Source organism: Fundulus heteroclitus, chromosome 9 (genome assembly GCF_011125445.2).
Source record: "Fundulus heteroclitus isolate FHET01 chromosome 9, MU-UCD_Fhet_4.1, whole genome shotgun sequence".
NCBI lineage: Eukaryota > Metazoa > Chordata > Actinopteri > Cyprinodontiformes > Fundulidae > Fundulus > Fundulus heteroclitus.
Genome location: NC_046369.1, coordinates 20,597,242 through 20,615,950, shown reverse-complemented (window position 1 = coordinate 20,615,950; position 18,709 = coordinate 20,597,242). Strand labels below are relative to the sequence as shown.

General features: G+C 38.7%; 1 protein-coding gene and 1 long non-coding RNA gene across 2 annotated transcripts in view; one reads left to right on the top strand and one right to left on the bottom strand.

Annotated features, from left to right (window-relative positions):
- The window catches only part of LOC105936852 (acyl-CoA-binding domain-containing protein 6), a 41,311-nt gene extending 37,802 nt beyond the window's left edge, over positions 1-3,509 (bottom strand). The window contains exons 1-3 of the mRNA XM_012877856.3: positions 3,050-3,509; positions 1,610-1,674; positions 1,153-1,249 (exon numbers count right to left, since the gene is read on the bottom strand). Coding sequence (XP_012733310.1) covers positions 1,153-1,249; positions 1,610-1,674; positions 3,050-3,328 — 441 coding nt within the window. The 5' untranslated portion in view covers positions 3,329-3,509. The remainder of the gene's footprint in view (positions 1-1,152; positions 1,250-1,609; positions 1,675-3,049) is intronic.
- Positions 3,510-3,528: 19 nt separating this feature from the next.
- Positions 3,529-16,003, top strand: LOC118564158. The gene is made up of 3 exons (XR_004931681.1): positions 3,529-3,603; positions 10,579-11,208; positions 15,934-16,003. It is a non-coding gene; the product is annotated as an uncharacterized LOC118564158 (long non-coding RNA).
- Positions 16,004-18,709: the final 2,706 nt, after the last annotated feature.

Genomic DNA, 18,709 nt, shown 5'->3' with positions numbered 1-18,709 from the left:
GACTGCCGGGAGGCGTAACATTTTGAGGTTGTGACAAAAGACAAAGGTGATATTTGTAAAACTTATCTATAATGAGAATGAAACTGATGTCATCTCCATCACTACGCGTGTGTTTGGTATTTGCTTCATTTGACAGTATTACAGGTCAACCAAACTATACTAAGAACCAAGGTGATGTTGAATATCTCCTAGAGGTAGATAACCTGTGAATTATTTAAACTTGAATCCAATTAAGATGCTTTGGTGTGACCTTGTGCTAAAACAAAAAAAACTTTAATGAGACAGAAGTATATAGATATATACAAGAGTGAGTCAAGATTCCTCCAATACAAAGCAAAAGACTTATTGGGAGTTAGATGAAGAATAAAACAAACTACTCATGTTTAGGGAGGTATTACTTTTTCATGTAGGGCCTGATTGGTTTTGATCCCCCCGAAGATAAAAATCAGTTAGATGATCTAAAAAAATGTAAGGGTGACAAAGAAGCATAAACAGAATACATCTGTTAGAGGAAAAGAGCTTTTCCACAGCTCTGTACTCTTTCTATGTGATTATTTTCAGCACTTTATCCTAACAATCATAAACTGATAGGCATATGGAGGTTTTAATGATCAAACCTGTTGTTGTTGTTTTTACTAGGTATGTATTCTACTGTCCTGTGGCAGCACAACTCTTCTGACAGTCAAATGACATGACGAAGTATGAAGCAAGGAAACACATTCAAGCTGACTGACAAGTTTTATTAAATTTATGTTATAAGGTTACTGATAAAAATAAAAGTATTTCAGAATTATATATTTATGCTGCATGTATAAAAGACATGGGTCACTAAAAGCTTGATCAAAAAACTATAATCTGACAGTGACATCTGCTGGCAAAGACCCTACACTACACCCACTCTGCACGTTTTACACAAAACAAGGTTAACAATGTTGTAATGAAGGATCGGGAGAGGTTTACACAAAGGCAATACATTAAACCAGACAGCTTTAAACACTGAAAATGTAAAAGTCGCACAAAAAGATTGGTTTTGCTCTTAGAATACAAAACATGTCCAGATACCTTGATGAGTTAAAATTTTCTCACAGCATGTTAAGAGCCAGAAAGCTGTAAATTATCACATCTGGATGCTGAGAGGTGCTCGTTTTTTACCTTTGTGGCGCCCTCAGGGTCTAACACGTTGACAAGGGAAATGTATTCTCGCATTGCCTGCTCCGGCTCCATGTCTCCAAGCTGCTTCCAGGCTTGCCTGTCATGATAACACAGTTCGGCTCACAATTCGGGACAGTTCCACTTTATGGGGTTAAATCTGGAACTGGGCTTGGTGCTTTGACAAAAAAGACACAACGTTAAAGAAAATCTTACAACATAAGTTACAACAATAAAACCAGAAAAAGGTTTTATCTATGAGAAAAGAATGTAAAAAGAGCTTGTTACACCAAATGTTATTTAATTTCGACACAATAGCACTTACTCTACTTTTTTTCCTCTACTATAATACACAAATGCAAACTTATATATAAACTTCATTTTTCAGAAAAATTATTACTGCATGTTGAACTGAAACAAAGCTAGAGTTGTTAACTGCTCAAATATTTAGGCAACATACCATTTTCGCTGTCCTTCAAAATCAAAGAAGCCAGGCTTTGATGTATTGCACTTTCCCACTTTGATCTGTTAATAGACGTGGTAAACAATTAGCCGCCATAATATTTAATGAACCATAAAGAAAAGCTAAAACATGTGTGCCTATGTGGTGCATTCCATTTATCCTCGGTAGTCGAAGTCCTCGACAGCCGGGTCGGCAAATTGAACTTGAACCTAGAGGCGGTATTACGAGTCCGAACGCTGGTGCAACACCCGACTTAGTACTCTCTATTATTTATGTAACATTTAGTCAGTCATACAGGTGCTGCCTTTCAGTGTTAATCACACAGGATGTTTCAGCTCTGTTTATTTGCACAAAGTACCAACCAGAACAGTGTTATAGTAATTTTTATTGTTTTAACAACAGTGCGAGCGTCCATGTTTTTTCCCTACTGTCTGACAAGAGGGAAACTGGAATGCAAAAAGGCCGCGATAATGTAACCTGCGACTCGCTAGTGCCGACCTCCGAGGCAAAAGGAACGCACCACTAGTTCATGTACAAACCTCCAAAAAACTGGGAACTGTTAATGGCATGTACTCTACGTCCCAATAGTAATTATTGTCCTTAAAGTCTTACACGTTCTTTCATGTAGCAATTGCAAATGCCGATTTATTTTATTTTTACTTTGTGAAATAGACCAGCAAAAAAAAGCGCATGTTTTAAGAAAAACTAAGAAAAAGAATCTAGGGTCTACATTTAGTTTTTACAAATAAAAATCTTAGACATGTGGCCATGACTTCCATCTGAACAGTGAAGGAGGGTATCAATCTGTGAAGCATCGGCTCATCACAACTCTGGAGGAGCTGCAGACATCCGCAGCTAACTTGGCAAAATTATAAGTTGTGTATTGCACAAATTTGAACTTTAAGGCAGAGTGGCAAGATCAAAACCCATACTTAAAAGAAGGCCATAAAAATACCACAAGCCATTTAGGGAGCACAGCAAATGTGGAATAAGACACTGTGGTCATATGAAATATGATTTATATATCTTTTTGGCCTGTGTGAAAATTACCAAGTGTTGAGGAAAATTGACATTGCATGCCAGCCTGAACAATCCATCCCCCACAGTGAAACATGGTGGCGGCTGCATCATGCTGTGGGGAGGCTGTCATTCAGCAGGGATAGGAAAGGTGGTTGGAGCTCAATGGGACGCTGGCTGAAACTAAATACAGGGAAAGCCTGGAACAAAAGCTGTCAGAGGCTGATATTGAGTTGAGACTTGGGACGAAATATCTGTTTTCACAGATCCCTAGAACTTGGGGAGGAAATAGCATGTTTGAATACTATTGGATGGCACCGAAGCACACGTTTGCCATTTTGCCTGAAGCCACACGGTGTCACTACCGAAATCCAACACACTCCTTTCTGTGGGACTGAAATTTTGATTTAAGTCGCTCACCTGCTTGTAGCGGGCATACAGGTACAGCAGCTGGTCCCTGCTGGCTGTCTGGATCAGATCCTTCACACGGTCGGCTGCGGACTCAAACTCCAGCTCCAGCTCGTCCCCCTCTATCTGGTCCCCCATCTCCATGGCGCCGCAGTCAAACTTACTCAAACCCAAGTCCGAATCAGAGTCCGAGCCGGCCCCGCCGAGAGGCTCCCCCGTGTCGGGCCGGGCTGGATCCGTACCGGAGCCCGTCGCAGTGTCCGGAGAGGACGACGGGGAACCAGAGGCCATTGTTATTGTTTACAACGAACCGCCTCCGACGACTAAGACCGCTGATCCGTGCGATGAACGTCAACAACAGACGCGCTGCAAGTGCAAAACATAAAGCAGCGAAATATTGCAACGATTGTTTAAAATTCGGTCCGCCAAGATTCCTTATCAGTCGGATTTGTTTCGGCCGTTGGTCCGTCTCTGGTACGGTCGTCAAAAGGCGCCGGTCTAACTGACGGCTGCTGAGATTAGTTCTGGGCTCCATGGTTCCGCTTCCTCCGAGAAACGTTCAGTTGGTAAGAAAATAAACGTTAGAAAAATAATATAATGATTAAGAAAAAATACATTTCATTAATAGCATTTACATAACATGAAATCACCCTGTGGGATCTTTACTGTTTTTTTAGGGAGATGTTAAGTTGAAAAGATGAAATGTGTACAAAAACAATATTTAAATCTAACTTCTTTTCTTTTCTTTCTTTTTTTACATTTTTACAAACTACATTAGCAATCTGTTTTCTAGTCTGAACAGCTTCACTGCTATAAAAATTTTGTAAGATGGAGTTAAAACAGTATATTATATTTTATTAGAGCACAATGCGTTGCAGATTGTATTTGTTCATATCACCTAGCTAGCTAACTAATAAGCCGTTAGCCAGACTCAACTGTTGAGTGTTCAAATGCCGGAGTTTTAAGTTAGACAAATCAACCAGTAACGACATTTTTTTTTTTTTTTAAATAAAGATTTTATTCAACAGAAAATGTTCAAGTCAGAACTATTATCGGGTGCTATTACAAAATGGGAAAATGTAATTTATTAAAACTTGATTTAAAAGTGTGTTGTGAATTGGCGCTATATAAATAAAACTGAATTGAATTGAAAAGTTATTACTCTTCACCGGGTCTTATGGTGAATAAAACATTATGGAACGTGTAAATGAATAAATAGTATATTAAAATATAATATAATAATGTAATTATGAAATAACTAAATGCATATAAAGTTCTAAGCTTAATATTATGAAATATTTTTTATTATCCTTAAAAAAAAAAGTCTTCATCGTGTTTTTCAAATAGTGGGGATAAAATGCATTGGCATCATATGTCCAGGAGAGGGTGCTATTGGAACAAGCACGTCCTACTAATTAGCTATTTTGGAACAACAACCATCCCTGTCTGGGTTGTTGATTCAATTTAGGTCAAACTATTAAATGTTCTCTGGTTGCTCTCTGTACATGTAAAAAAAAAAAAAAAAAAAAGTAAACGCAATTGAATTCATATTGTACTTCCATAATAAATAGTTAGCTTAGTAGATTCTGCAAATGCATAAAATGTCTGTAGGTATGAGATTCTTATGTTATCATAATCTTAAGAAAAAATCTCAAATTTTCCAGTATCAGGGTATGAACACAAGGATGCAAATCAAAAATGGATAACATATCATCTAATTGCTTTTATTTTAAAACAGAAAAGTATAAATTTTACCTACTGCTGTAATCGTTGATTATTACTGTTTTTATTAGCAGCATCTAAAGTACATTTTTTTGATACATAAAATAAGGTGAAATATTCGTTTTTAAGTACATATTGTTCAGAATGTTAAACCTTTTTGTTTTTCTGCTATCAATAAAGTGAAACAAATTCAGCTAGAGTCTGCAGTCAGCCACATATCAGACTTGCTGTTCGGAGCTCGGCAGCTGTAGTTTTAAAACGATGTTACCTTAATGAAAGTAAAATCTTTCCCTGTTGAAAAGTGATTTTAACTGGCATTGCTCAGCAACATTTGCGGGATGGGTAATCTAAAATGATTCTGTTTTTTATAATGATGCAGAAAACTGATTACTTAAGAAGTGTGTCTGGTATCTTGGTAAAAGACTTTTAAACTACAGGGAAGAAATAAAGGAACTTTTTAGCTGTGTTGAAGCTGTAATGTTTTATAACTTTATTATATTCTGAAGTAGGTCTGTGCACAATTGTCAGTAAGAAAATTCATATTTTAAGTGTTCTTTCTAAGTTAAAAAAGTTAATAAAATAGCAAAATACCATGAATGGTAAAAAAAAAACTATTTCAGCGTGTGTTAACCTGGTTTTATTTACATTATACGACGCATTGAGGATTGCCAAAATTCAAGTTCAACAGCTAAAAGATATCAAAATAAAAAAATATAAAAAAAATTTTAGAGATGTAAGTGTGTTGGCCAAAATTGGGTGACTTTGCTCATCCACTTGAATAAGAAAAGTTTTATCAGTCAAAATGCAAAGGTTGTATCAACATTCTTCTTCCTTGATTTGACTATGTTAATCCTTTCTAGTTTCTCATCTGTACAATTTTAAGGTAGGTAGGTAAGTGGGCGGGCAGTAGCTTGGTTCTGATTTTTGAATTGTTTATGTGTGTTGTTCAGAAAAAGACCATGAGTAAATTATGTTATCTTACTCTCACAAACATTATGAGAGTGGCAAATAGTAAACTGCTCTGATTTGATTCTGTAACATTAAGTTTGATGAGCTTAGTCAGTCATTAGAGGCAGAAAACCCAAAACTAGGATGTAAAGTTATTTCACATCCACCTAACTGATGACCCAAACTTTCTTTTTTTATCCTAAACGTACATTTGGCCTTGTTCAGTACATTAGTCTTTTGCTCCTCATATTAAATTTTTTTCCGTTTAAAAATAAATCTTATTTTGTTTTAAAATTATGATTGCATTTACAAAGAAAAAACAGCGATCTAAAACAACCAGGTCCTATTTGAAAAACATAAGTGCTCTCCTTGTTAAATAATAAATTGTTATTGATGAACAACATTTTTTGAGGGGGAGGGGACATCTTCAATAGCGACATGTAGGTCAGATTTCTACCAGACACGTAGAATTATGAAATTGCTTCAGAATGGACTGAAATGGACTCAATATCTCAAAAACGTCTGCCACTTTGTGACCTGGCAGTCTGTTCCAGCAGCTCCCGCTCAACTCTGACTTTGTCTTCGTTAAATCTATGTTTAGATGTGTTGTGGGTTTCTGTTTTTCTGTCTCGCTTTTACACACATTATGGAGCTGACCGTCTTGTGGACTGAGTGGCAACGCTTCAATTGTTTGCACCAGAGCTGCTAGCTCTCAGTAGTTCCTTGTGCCACCTCCGATCGAGCGACCCAATATTAGGGCTGAACAATTAATCACATTTTCAATATCATCGCGATTTAAAAAAACGCAATTTCCAAATCGCAGAGTCTGCAATTTTTGGCTATGTAACAATTAGTGAATCAGACGCGTCCTTTAGGTGTCGGTAAAATGTTTAAAGTGGGTTTGCCTCCACATGGAAGGGAAGACAGTTGCAGCAGTGAGATAATCTAATTGTATTACTTGTTTTAGAGTTTATATAATCATACATAGCATTAAGTACAGGTCAATCAGTTTAATACAAAGACTTGCTTGTTGGTTGCACTTTATGTTCAACAAGGATTGATGTCCCAATCAATTAAAAGCTGTTCTCTTGAACAATATTCTGATTAATAGAAACATTAAAAGTTCTTGTTTTAAATAGTCCTTGTTTACAAACATCTTTATTTGAGGTCATTTTTGTTGCTTGTGGTTAATGCAGAGAAAAGTTAAAATTGCAGTTTTGGTTGAAATATATTGTAGTCAGAACGCAATCATTACTGCTCTGAGTTTAGATGCTGCGGGTCTTTTAGCAACTAATCCGCACAGCGAAGAAACAGATTGATTTGTTGTTTGTATATGTTTAAAAAGACATGATAAATTAAACTGGGGGAAAAAAATCACATTAAATCGCAATATTAAGAAAAAAAATCGCAATTAGATTATTTTCCAAAATCGTTCAGCCCTACCCAATATTCCCAGCGAGCTGAGGAGGAGGAGAGATTTTAATCGTGTTTCCCCGTCCTCCTTTCTCCCCACCTTCCTCAGAAATATTACCTGCTGCACCAGAGACAATAAAACGCTGGACTTCTTGTACGCCAACACTAGGAAAAGGAGGTTCACATCCTGGTCCTCTGATGTGTTCAGGAGTTGAAACTTTAGACAAGAGACACAATTATTCTGGACTAGCTTTTAAAAGAGCTGTTGTTGAGAAGGTTCTCAGTGGCATTGTCAGGCACTGCTGGTGAGAGGTCCGTCTCCAAGGCCAGGTGGGATGGTTGGTTCAAGAGAGCCTTTAGATCAGGAAGCAAGGAGGAGATGAGAGCAGTGCAGAGATAACTGAAAAGGAAGATCAGGGATGGAAAAAAACATCTACAGGAAGAAGATGGAGGACTCACTGCAGCAGGACAACGTGAGTTGGGTTTGGAAGAGCCTAAAAAAGTATTTCCGGTCACTTACCAAACCCTGAGGCCGTAGGAGATTTAGGGTGGCTGAATAATCTGAATTAAGTCATCAGCTGGTTCGATCAGTTTCCCGTGCTGGAAACCCCGCTTCTCACCACCATCCTGTCCTGTTCAACAGTTTAGATGAGAAATAAGCCACGGAAGATCTCCAAAAAGCTGCAGGTCCAGTCAGCATCAGCTCAAGGCTCCTCAGGTGCTGCGCCGATCAACCGTGTGGCATCATGGGATACATGTTCAACGTGATTCTGAAGCTTGAGAAGTTACCACAGCTTTGGAAGAACCCCTGTGTGGTACCAATGCTAAAGACCACAGATCCAAAGGAGGTCAGCAGTTACAGGCCTGTAGCGCTGACCTCGCATCTGATGAAGACCCTCGAGAGGTTGGTCCTCAACCATCTTTGCCCCCTGGTAAGTTCTTCTTTGGATCCGCTTCAGTTTGCTTACCAGCCTGGTGCTGGGGTGGGTGATGCCATCATCTACCTCTTGCACTGAGCTCTGGCCCACCTGAAGAACCCTGGATGCACTTTGAGGATCATGTTATTTCATTTCTCCATCGCCTTTAATGCCGTCTAGTCAGGTTTTCTGAGGGACAAGGTAGAGCTGTGAGGACAGGACCACCACCTGTTCCAGTGGATGCTTGACCACCTCAATGGGCCCCTACAACATGTGAGGATGCAGGACTGTGTCTCTGATCGGCTGTTCTGCAGTCCCTGAGGACCGCAGGAAGCTGTGCTGCCACCATTCCCGTACACCCTTTACGTCTCCATATACTCAGGTTCCCGTTCTTAGAAGTTTACAGATGACTCTGCCAGAGTCAGCCTCAAAAAGGAGAAAACGACTCAGACTCAGTACAGACAGGACTTTGTGGACTAGGGCCGATGGAACCATCTCCTGATCAATGCGGGGACCAAGGAGCTGCTGGTGGATTTCTGGAAGTGTAGACCCACCTCACTGATGCTGGTGAACATTTAGGGAATTGAGATTGTGGATTCTTTGAAGTACCTCAATGTTTAACTGAACAATAAGCTAGACTGGATACTCTGTTGCTCTTTACAGGAAGGGTCAGAGCAGTCTTCACCTTCTAAGAAATGTTGTAAATTTGCCCTTGCTGTATTCTTATTTATTTATTTTTTTTACTTTTATGTTTTATACCCACGTGTGTGTATCCAAATGCTTCCATTTGTGCTTCGCTTTGCTGCTGGTAGAGGGGAATTTCCCCTCTTTGGGAAAATAAAGGATATGTCTATACTAAAAGCAACACATCGGGTCTTGATTTACATAAAATCAAGAATAAATTAACATCTTTCAATCTAGAAAGAGTTAAAAAAGCCTTTTCTAATGCCTTTATTGAACCGGAATGAAAGCTATTATCAACAGACAGAGTAAACATGGACTAGCAGTGAATCTTCATAAGAGAATGGCTCACACTCCTCAGTTAAGGTCTGTGTTTATAGCTTCACAAAGGGCCTGCTGATGGCTCCCCATACTAAAATGAAAACTAGAAGAGACAGCTTCCTTCTGTTCAGTGGCCCCCAGACTCTGAAATTCTCTTCATTTGGACTTGATATCAGTGGACTCTGTGGTCTCTTTAAAAAAACAATTAGAAACATATCAATTTAAATGAGCTTTATATCAAATTTTCTTGTTTTTTATGTATTGTTGGCTCTTGTGAAGCATTTTGTGATTTAATATCATGAAAGATACTATATATAAATAAAAATTTTACTTACTTTGCAATTTACAATAAGAAATAGATTGGCCAAAAAGGACACCCTTAAGGCAATTCAGAGGCAAAACCCACTTGAAACTAAGAAAATCATAACAGCAATCAAATGTGGTGGTAGAGTGATGCTCTGGGGCTGTTTTGCTGATTCAGAACCTGGACATCTTGATTTTATTGATTAAATACAGCTCTTCTGGAGAGCAGAATTCAAAGGTTCCCTTTGACTGATATTAAAATTTGTTTGTCATTCTGAAGCATTTACGTATGATAGAAAAGAAAAACAGAATCCTATCCTATCCTAAATAAGAGCTTTTTCGTGTCACTAAATCTGAGAAACTTCTTATTCAATAAAATCGATTTATATGGCATTATAATTGAACGTCCTCATTTTCAGGTCAGTAGGAATATGAATTTACATGTTGAAGCCCACCCTCCTTCATACAATTTTTCTTTACGGACCACCTTTTCCTAAACCAAAGCCAAAGTTAAGAAATACTAGAACAAAGGTTTAAATCTGAGCATATAATAAAACTGAAACAAAACATGTTTTTGTGCAGAATCATAAACCAACTATTTTATGGTCGCCGACTTTATTGTTCAGTTTCAACTCTGATTAAAGTGTTTTTTTTTTTTTGCTTCAAAAGCCTGTTTTGCAGCATGATGAAAAGCTTTTAGAAGGATAAAAGTAAACTTTGCTTGTTATCCTGTTCTTTAAGGACTTCACAATGAGCTACAAACAAAACGGTAACTCGAACATCCAATTTGTTGCTGCAGATAAAATTGGACAGACTAAGTCCAACTTTGCCCTTACGTTCTTATCCGTAAGAATTATTTTAATCACAGTAAAAAAAAGACAATTAGATTATCAGTCAGATAGGAAAAAGAGTCTGCAACTCTCTGTTAGTTCATGCGTAGAGTTGCATGTATTTAAAGGAAAATATAAGCCACTTCTCTAATTTTATCTGTGAAGTTTGGGATCAAATACCCTTTGTTTAGTTATTTTGTTAAGAGTACAGGCTTAGGTCAATGCGGTTTATTGAACTGGCTTTAATGTCTATTGAATTAGTTATAATAATTCACATGCTTAGGCTCTATCTATAACAGAGACCCTAGCCCTTTTTTCTGGGCATCTGTTGGAGAAGAAAATAAAACTAGTCCAGCTGTAAAGTGTAGCTTCATTTCTGTTTTTTATTTATTTATTTTTATTGCAGACATAAATCAACGAGCTCTTCAGACTGCAAAGCCTATGTAGGGAAGCTGCTATTACCGAAGAAAGGAGCGGATTTCTGGAGCAGCAACAGTTATCAGGAGGTCCCAGCAGCGCGCGGCGCGACGCGGCGCCAGAGCGCGCCCTGCTGACGCAACCACGTCAGTGCTGCTCAGTTGCATGGCCGTCAGCAATGTCCCCAGAACGGCCCAGGGAGGGACCGAGCAAAGTCACGGAGCCACCCTCTCTCTCTCGCATTGTGCCGCCGGCCGGACCACCTGTTAAAGAGCAGCCGCTGCCGTCGCCTCGGTGCCGGCCGTAAAGTAGCATGCGGGACGGGATCTGCTCGGAGCGCACTGAGCGGGACGAGCCCAAAGTGAAGTGAGAAGGAGCGGAGAGAGCCGCGCTTCCGCACCGCACGTTCAGCCAGCAGCAAGTTGCCCGGCTGAACCACACGCGCGCGCGCACACACAGAGACGCACAAAAAAAAGTCGCGTCGACGGGAAAGGGGACAGACGCTCTCGGATTTAACGGAGCTTTTCAGGGGACATTGGTTTCAGCAAACATGAAATTCGCCGAGCACCTTGCGTCCCACATCACCCCAGAGTGGAGGAAGCAGTATCTTCTCTATGAGGTACAGTCAAATTCGTCCTGTAGGCTGTTAACAAATAAATGAGTGCTGGATGTGGACGTATAGGCGAAGAAGGATTATGTTTTCATGTCTTCAAAAGAAACGCAAAGATAACAGATATTATTATAAAATCCCTTTTTTTTAAAGGGCACCTTAAATCATTTTTTAGAAATATGTTTACTTTTGAAGTTTAGCCTTCTCTTGAGAGCAATAAAAGACGCGAAAGATAAGAGATGCCCCATTGTTTATGGAGGTGGAATTGACTGCGGTTTAAAGCCAAAGGGAGCATTCAGGGTTTATTGTTGGTAGCTGAATTTAAAACACCTGAAATTAACCATTTAGCTTCTTTACCAGCTGTAAATCCTGAATATTTTTCTTTATTTTAGTCATTCCCAATATTGTATTTGCATAAGCAGTAGAAAAATAAAAATGAAAAATTTTCTTCTTTTATTTTTTGCCAAGTAAGTATTGTCTTCTGTTTTATTTCTGATTTTTTTTTTCTCTTTTTTATTAGTTTTCTGTCTTTGAGTGGCTTTCCCCGTTTCTTTCAGTTTCACCATCATGCAGTTGAGGTTGCATAGATATAATGCAGGAAAAATGGTTTCATTGTGGAAGGTCATAATTGCAGCAGACATCCAACATACTAGGAATTAATGTTTGATGTTTATGTTTCTGTATTTGTTTAAGGTAATCCAAATTGTATTGTAATTTGTTGCAAATTTAGACATTTATATTTCCCTTTTCCCCCCAATTTAAAGATAATAGCAAGGCATGTTTTTTTTCTTTATTATTAAGATAGACATAATTAATATTTGTCACATTTAACAGTAATGGCTGCCTGTAATATTCACCCAGCAGTATTTTGATCAACAGGGTAAGGTGTCTTGTCAGCGATGTTTGCAGATATGGAGCGGTAGATCTTTGTTTATGCACATGCTCTTTGTTGAGGGATGTGCAGGACTTGAGGAGCATGTTATTTTTCACAACCTACATCTTACTGGAGGAGCTGTGGCGCAGACATGCTGCCCAGTTCCATTTAGTTCAATGAATTATAGACAAAGACCCTGTTCTCGTCACCCTGTGCAACCTACACCCCAGACCTAGCAGAAACTCTCTGCGGCGGTGTTATTTTGGTAACGGGCTCTGGATATTAATATTAAGTTTGAAAGTCACCTAGGTAGGCATGGAGAGCTCTCCATCTTGAGGCAAACAATCTGCTGCCATTTTTGTGGAATGAACATACTTTTATTTATATATATATATATATATATATATATATATATATATATATATATATATATATATATATATATATATATATATATATATACATATATATATATGTATATATATATATATATATACACATATATATATATATGTGTGTATATATGTATATATATATACACATATATATATATATATGTGTGTGTGTGTCTGTGGCTGTGCGGTGTCTCTACATGTTTGTAGAGGAGCAGATTGATCTTGGGGACAGATGCATGGCCATACCAGCCATTTTACACCTCCAGTGTTTGCCAGAGCACTCACTGACCTGAGATGGATGATGATAGATTTTATTTCTGTCTTCATTGTATAGGTTTAAATGTTTGTAAGTGGTTAGAATTTTATGTTTGCATTTATAGTTTGTTGTATTTTGGCTAAACGTGTCCATATACTATAAGAAATTAAACGTGTTAAACGTCTAATGTAACGGCTCAGGTACTCTACAAATACTACATCATTCAAACAGAGCCGAAGTCCGTATGTCATGCTTTTCGTCAGCAAACGCAGTCTCTATAAACACTTTAGTGTTGAATTTCATTGACTATTTAGCTGTTTTCTTTGTAAATAGTTAAATCGCAGAGTTGCCCGCCTGTTGATATGCTTTCTCCAGCCAAAGAGAAAGACTGTGGATGTGTTTGTGCCTCCGAAAGGAGCCTCCAGTCTTTGTCTGACCTGTAAACACTATCAGCACCTGAGTGGGCGGAACCGCTCAATAACCGCTGCTGTGGACTGATCATGGACATCTTAATTAAAGAATTCGATGCCCCCGGAAAGTCAATATATAAGTTCAAACAAGTGGATTAAAGACATAAATTGAGTCATCTTTAATCATGCAGCGAATATGGTTTAATGTTTACAAAGCAGATATCTGTTTTATATATGATATGATATATACATTTGTATACTCATGCAGAAAACAACTGCAGCAGTGTAATCCGGTTATCAGCATTAAATGAAGCATTAACGTATTGTCTAAACATAACAGGTGTTTTATACCAGCTCACAATGCAGAAAATGGACGCTTGTTTACATCGCCGTGTCTTCGGTTGGGTGGGAACGTTACAGCCGTTCAAGTCTAAATTGAATATAGTTTTAGATGATAAACTGTCTTTTGTGCGCTATTATTAATTAGCCCACTGGCCAGTTTTCCCTCTTCTCCTTTTCTTTTTGCGTGCTGTATTGTGTGTGGGGAAAAAAAGTTGCCACCCGGGTAGATTGGTCAGCCCGTTTCTATGCAGATTAGAAAAATGCGGCAAAGTGAGTGTTCGGGCAAACAATGGCTTTAGTCGGCGAGGCACTTCATTCAAACCTGGAAACATCGACAAGGCGATTGAGCGACGGAATAATTAGGTGTGTGCTTTATCCTGTGGGATTGTAGGTATAAACCCTATATGCTAAAGAGCTGTTTGTTATGTAGGTGCATGTCCTTCCATCACCAGAGGCTTGTCCAGGAGGACGGTAGATGTATAAGGATGAGAAGATTTTTTTTTTCATTTGGATGTAAAACTTATACTAATACAGTTTATTAAATCTCCTCAACAGTTTTTGGATCTCTTTTTGCATTTTAAGTCCAACATGGAAGTGAATAAACGTGTGAAACCTGTTCAGCGCTGATGTGTTTTGTCTGGCTGTGCGGAACAGTCTGCAGAAAGCCTGAGAGATAAAGATGTAGGTATATTGGTGTGTGGGCGAGAGAACAAGGTCTACTTTTGCATTTTATCTGTTCACTCATGTCATTTCTGAAAACCCGACGAGGAGGAGGAGAGTGCGCGACTCCCGTTTCCAATTTAAAAACCAAATTACCGTCTTGATTCAAACTAAACGTGGATGTGATTTCAGTGGCTTGTTGTGCGTTCAAAGGTCAAACGTTGTACCTTGTCTTTATCTTAATTAGCCTGAGTGTTGTAGTGTGGGCATTGTAACAACTACATAAATCATTTGTACCAAGCAGTAGACGTGCTATTCATATGCAAAGTACTACAGTATCACCATTATGTATACAACAGGCATGGCACAGCAACTGCTGAGAGGCCCCCCCTTTCTATACCTCCCTCCTCCTTTCCATCCACACCTCGTCGTTCCTCCCCCACTGGGAAGACATCTGGTCCCTTACCAGACCTGCCCTCTGCACTCCTCCTCCCCCCTCTTCCAGCCTCTCCTCCCATCCTCTCCACTCCTCTTAATGTACAGATCCACTTAGACGGAGCTGCCGTTTTGAGTGATCCATTGGCTTTCTGTTTGAGCCGCAGATCTCTTCATGCCTCGGAAGGGTCACTCGCTTGTGATTACATATAGCTCTCTGGCACCGAGATGCGTCGGTCAGTTTAAATTCAGCACATTGTGGCTTTTGAAAGGATTTGTCCCTGGGAGAACATTTTTTGAGGAAGTGCATCTTCACTACTTTGTTGTAAAAAAGCAAGAAGAACCAATTTTCCTAGACAGAGCTGAGAACAGATACACCTTCAAAACAGCAAAACATATTTCTTATACTGTAAACCCGTCTGTACATGTGCATCACATAATCAAGGGTTAATTAAATGCTCCACACAACATTAATCTCAAAGGGCTTGTATAAGTTGTTTTCTTCCCCTCTTAAAATCAGTGTAGTTTTTAGCCAAGTACTAAAGATTATGATGTGGATGTGCATGTTTTAAGGTATTCCTAATATGAAGTGGTGCTTGCTTGCAGGAGTGTATCGTTCATCACTGGTTTTCAAAGATTTAGATTTCAAAAGTCAAGATGAGCAAAGCTTCCCATTTGCCAGGCGTTTTAGTTGGTGTTTGTTGCAGGTTTTATGTTATCTGTCATAAGCACCCTTAAAAATGTGCCGAGACTTACTGCTTGTTCGTACATGCTCCTCACAGGTGCAGTATTTCCAGTTGAGATGTCTTAGCTGGAAATACTCCTGAGTTCTCTGTGGACAGCCCGTACAGTGATAGTGCTTTTGGTTACAACCGATATGCTGTTCATAGTGAGGATTGTTTTTGTCTTTATAGAAATTGTAAACATGTACTAAGGCAAATCTGTATTAATAATGGGCGAGTAGAATCTCAGACAGAACTGCTGAATGGGACATCTGCAAATGAGATTGAAAACTTTTCTACCAATAGTTTGTGCAATGGTTTTCCTGTGCATCTGGCTTTCTCCCATGGTCCATAAAAACGACTTAGTGTAATTAGTCTCTCTAAAATTATTAAAGGATCACCTGAAAGTGTCCATATAACTTTAGTTTTTCGATAGGCTGGATGTAATGGGATTTGAATCTAACTGTATGATTAAATTGTATTAAAATGACCCAAACTGAATTAAAACTCAATCTAGACAGAACTGGATTCCTTGTAAATTGATCTAAATTGGACTTGTGTGTATTGTATAATAGCCCTGAGATCATATTTTTAATGAATGGGTCAATGGCATTCATTCTTACTGTCATGTCTTCCCCAGGCCTTCAAGGACATGCTGTATGGGGCCCAGGACCAAGCCCCTGCCGTAGAAGGTAAGGACCCTCACTGTTTGGATAAACAAACCCAGGCACACAGACGCACAGAAACCCTCTCAGACACACTTAGATGCCCCCTGTTTGGGCATCCCCAGAATAACAACCCTTCATCTGCTAAAAATAGGTTCAAATTACTGCTAACCTGTTGCCACACTCTCCACAGTGTGACTCAACAAGTCCATAGTCAATTATTATATCATTACCGCTCCACTTCACTACCTTCGCTATGTCCACTGCTTAAATGAACAGATAGCAGCACAGGTGGAGAGAGGAAAAACAGCTAACAGGTTGTTTTGGATGTTTAATAAACGTTTATGAAATTCCAGTGTTGGTGAGAAACCGGAGGTGTCTGTGTGAAATGATTCCTCCTGTAGTTGTTAAACCATCCTAAACTGTCTGGAGCCACGTACCGAAGGCCCGAGTGGTGTAGCAGAACTCGGGGTTCTGTGCCAGCTTTGCTGTGTGCTGCTGCTAACAGAGCAAAGATAAGAAAGGGCACTGGCTATAATTACTCTGTGGCAGTAGACGGCAAGTGATGTGTACCGAGGGAAAGAATTCGGACCATTTGCTTTTTATTTCAGATGGAGGTAAACAACTTTCTTCAGTTGCAGGGCGGAAGTATATTTCATGACGCCGCGCTGCATCGCCAGTGACTGACGGCGTGTGTCCAGATCCAGTGGGGAAAAAAAATAGAACTTGACCTACATGTGGCGGCACAAACACGACTCCGTTATCTGCTTTAAACAAAAGTGTGTGGTGGGCTAGTTTTGTCAGTGATCCTCGTGGGCTGCAGCTCACAGGGTCTGGTGAGGATGGGAGACTGACGTGACTCCCTCCATGAGCAATGAAGATGTAACATACTCTCAGTGAGCACGTGTGGATGAGCGAGCTGTCTGTTTGTGCGAAGAACGGGAGCCAGCTTGATAAACTGAAATCCGTTTCATACATTTTCTCACTTGGTTTTAGCTTCCTGCAGATATGAAATAAAGCCGGTGGGATGTATGATGGAAATTACCAGATTGAAATCGGATTTATGCGTTTACATGGTTTTATTTTCTGTAGACAAACAAGTGCGTGTGTTTGCCGTTGTGTGACGTCTGCATTTTTAAATGACAGAACGGCATTTTATATCTTAGATTTAAAAAAAAAACACACGTTGTTTGATGATAACCTATGAGGCCTGTCTCTCCTTTGACTAGGGTCTTTAGGTGCTGCAGGGCAGGCCCAGTGTGTGTGATGAATTGTTTCCTGTCTCGTGTATAAACTGTAGTCGTAGGTCACTGCTGTGTCTCTGTCAGCCTAGCATGACATATGGGAACGTTTCGTTTGAGAAAAGACCGAATTGATCAATCAGCAGAGAAACATAATGTCTTATTCAAATGGGGTTATTATAACATTTCCAAATTTTACTGCTTAATCAAATTGATTCATATTCATATCACACTTTTGCACAGATTATATTTGCATAGACATTAATATTCTCAGTAGTATTTTTTTTTTGTGTTCAGTGCACTAAGAAGTATTTAAATCTTTTACCTCTGATTAGTATTAAGGATGAACTTACAATCTTTTGCACTTTATAAAATTCATCTATTTTATCTATTTTCCTTATCAGTTGGAATTATTTTATTAGTGTTAATCTATTTAATTCTTTTACAGATCCATTATAAGTCCTTATGTTGGAAAAAATAACTATTACTAAGCCGGATTAATGAAACAGAGCAGGGCGTAAACTTCAATCCTAAAATGACAAAATGAAAGTACAAATGGACTTATTGTAGAGGACTAATAGTGTTAGATAAAATACGTCTCCTAAGATATTCTACAGAGGTTCTTTGCTTTGGGATTGTCAGGGGAAACAGAGACTGCAATATAGGCAGCAGTAGAAACAAATAGCATTATTGAGCCCTGAGAAATACGTTCTCCTGTGCCCGGCTTTGTTTCTCCTTTGGAAGAGAAATAAGATCAGCAGCTGTTATTAAATATAGGCTGACTGCATTGCTTTCTCTTCATATCAGGTAAATTAGATTAAAGTAGGGCAAACCAGTCGATTTTATTAATACTTTCACTTTTTTTTTACTCATGTAGCAAACTAGTTTGTAATGAAGGCAGAAGGTCTGACATCAATGTCAAGATTCTGCAGAATATCAGGATCAGGACACCCCTAGTTGTGTAGTTTAGCCAACACAACCTGCTTAAACTGTTGTGTTAAATTTAAACATTTTCCACTGTTATGTTAGAGGTAGAAATAATCCAAACCAGTCACCTTTAAGTTTATGTCAATGAAGGCTGCTTGATAACAGGAAATATCCCATTCCCAGTTATTTTGGTCGATACTGAAAGAACAATTATTGAGCAAAATTGCTCATCAAGTTTGGAAACAAATTGCATTAAAAACCAAATAATTGAAATGTAAAGCAGAGCATTGTAAAAATCTTTTATTAATACAATTGTTTTGCCTATTGGATTGTTAGGAGCCAAAATTGAAATTAAATTAAAATTAAATGCAAATTTGTTTGCATGCACAGCCCTGTTTTTGATAACTCTATCTATCTATCTATCTATCTATCTATCTATCTATCTATCTATCTATCTATCTATCTATCTATCTATCTATCTATCTATCTATCTATCTATCTATCTATCTATCTATCTATCTATCCATCCATCCATCCATCCATCCATCCATCCATCCATCCATCCATCCATCCATCCATCCAT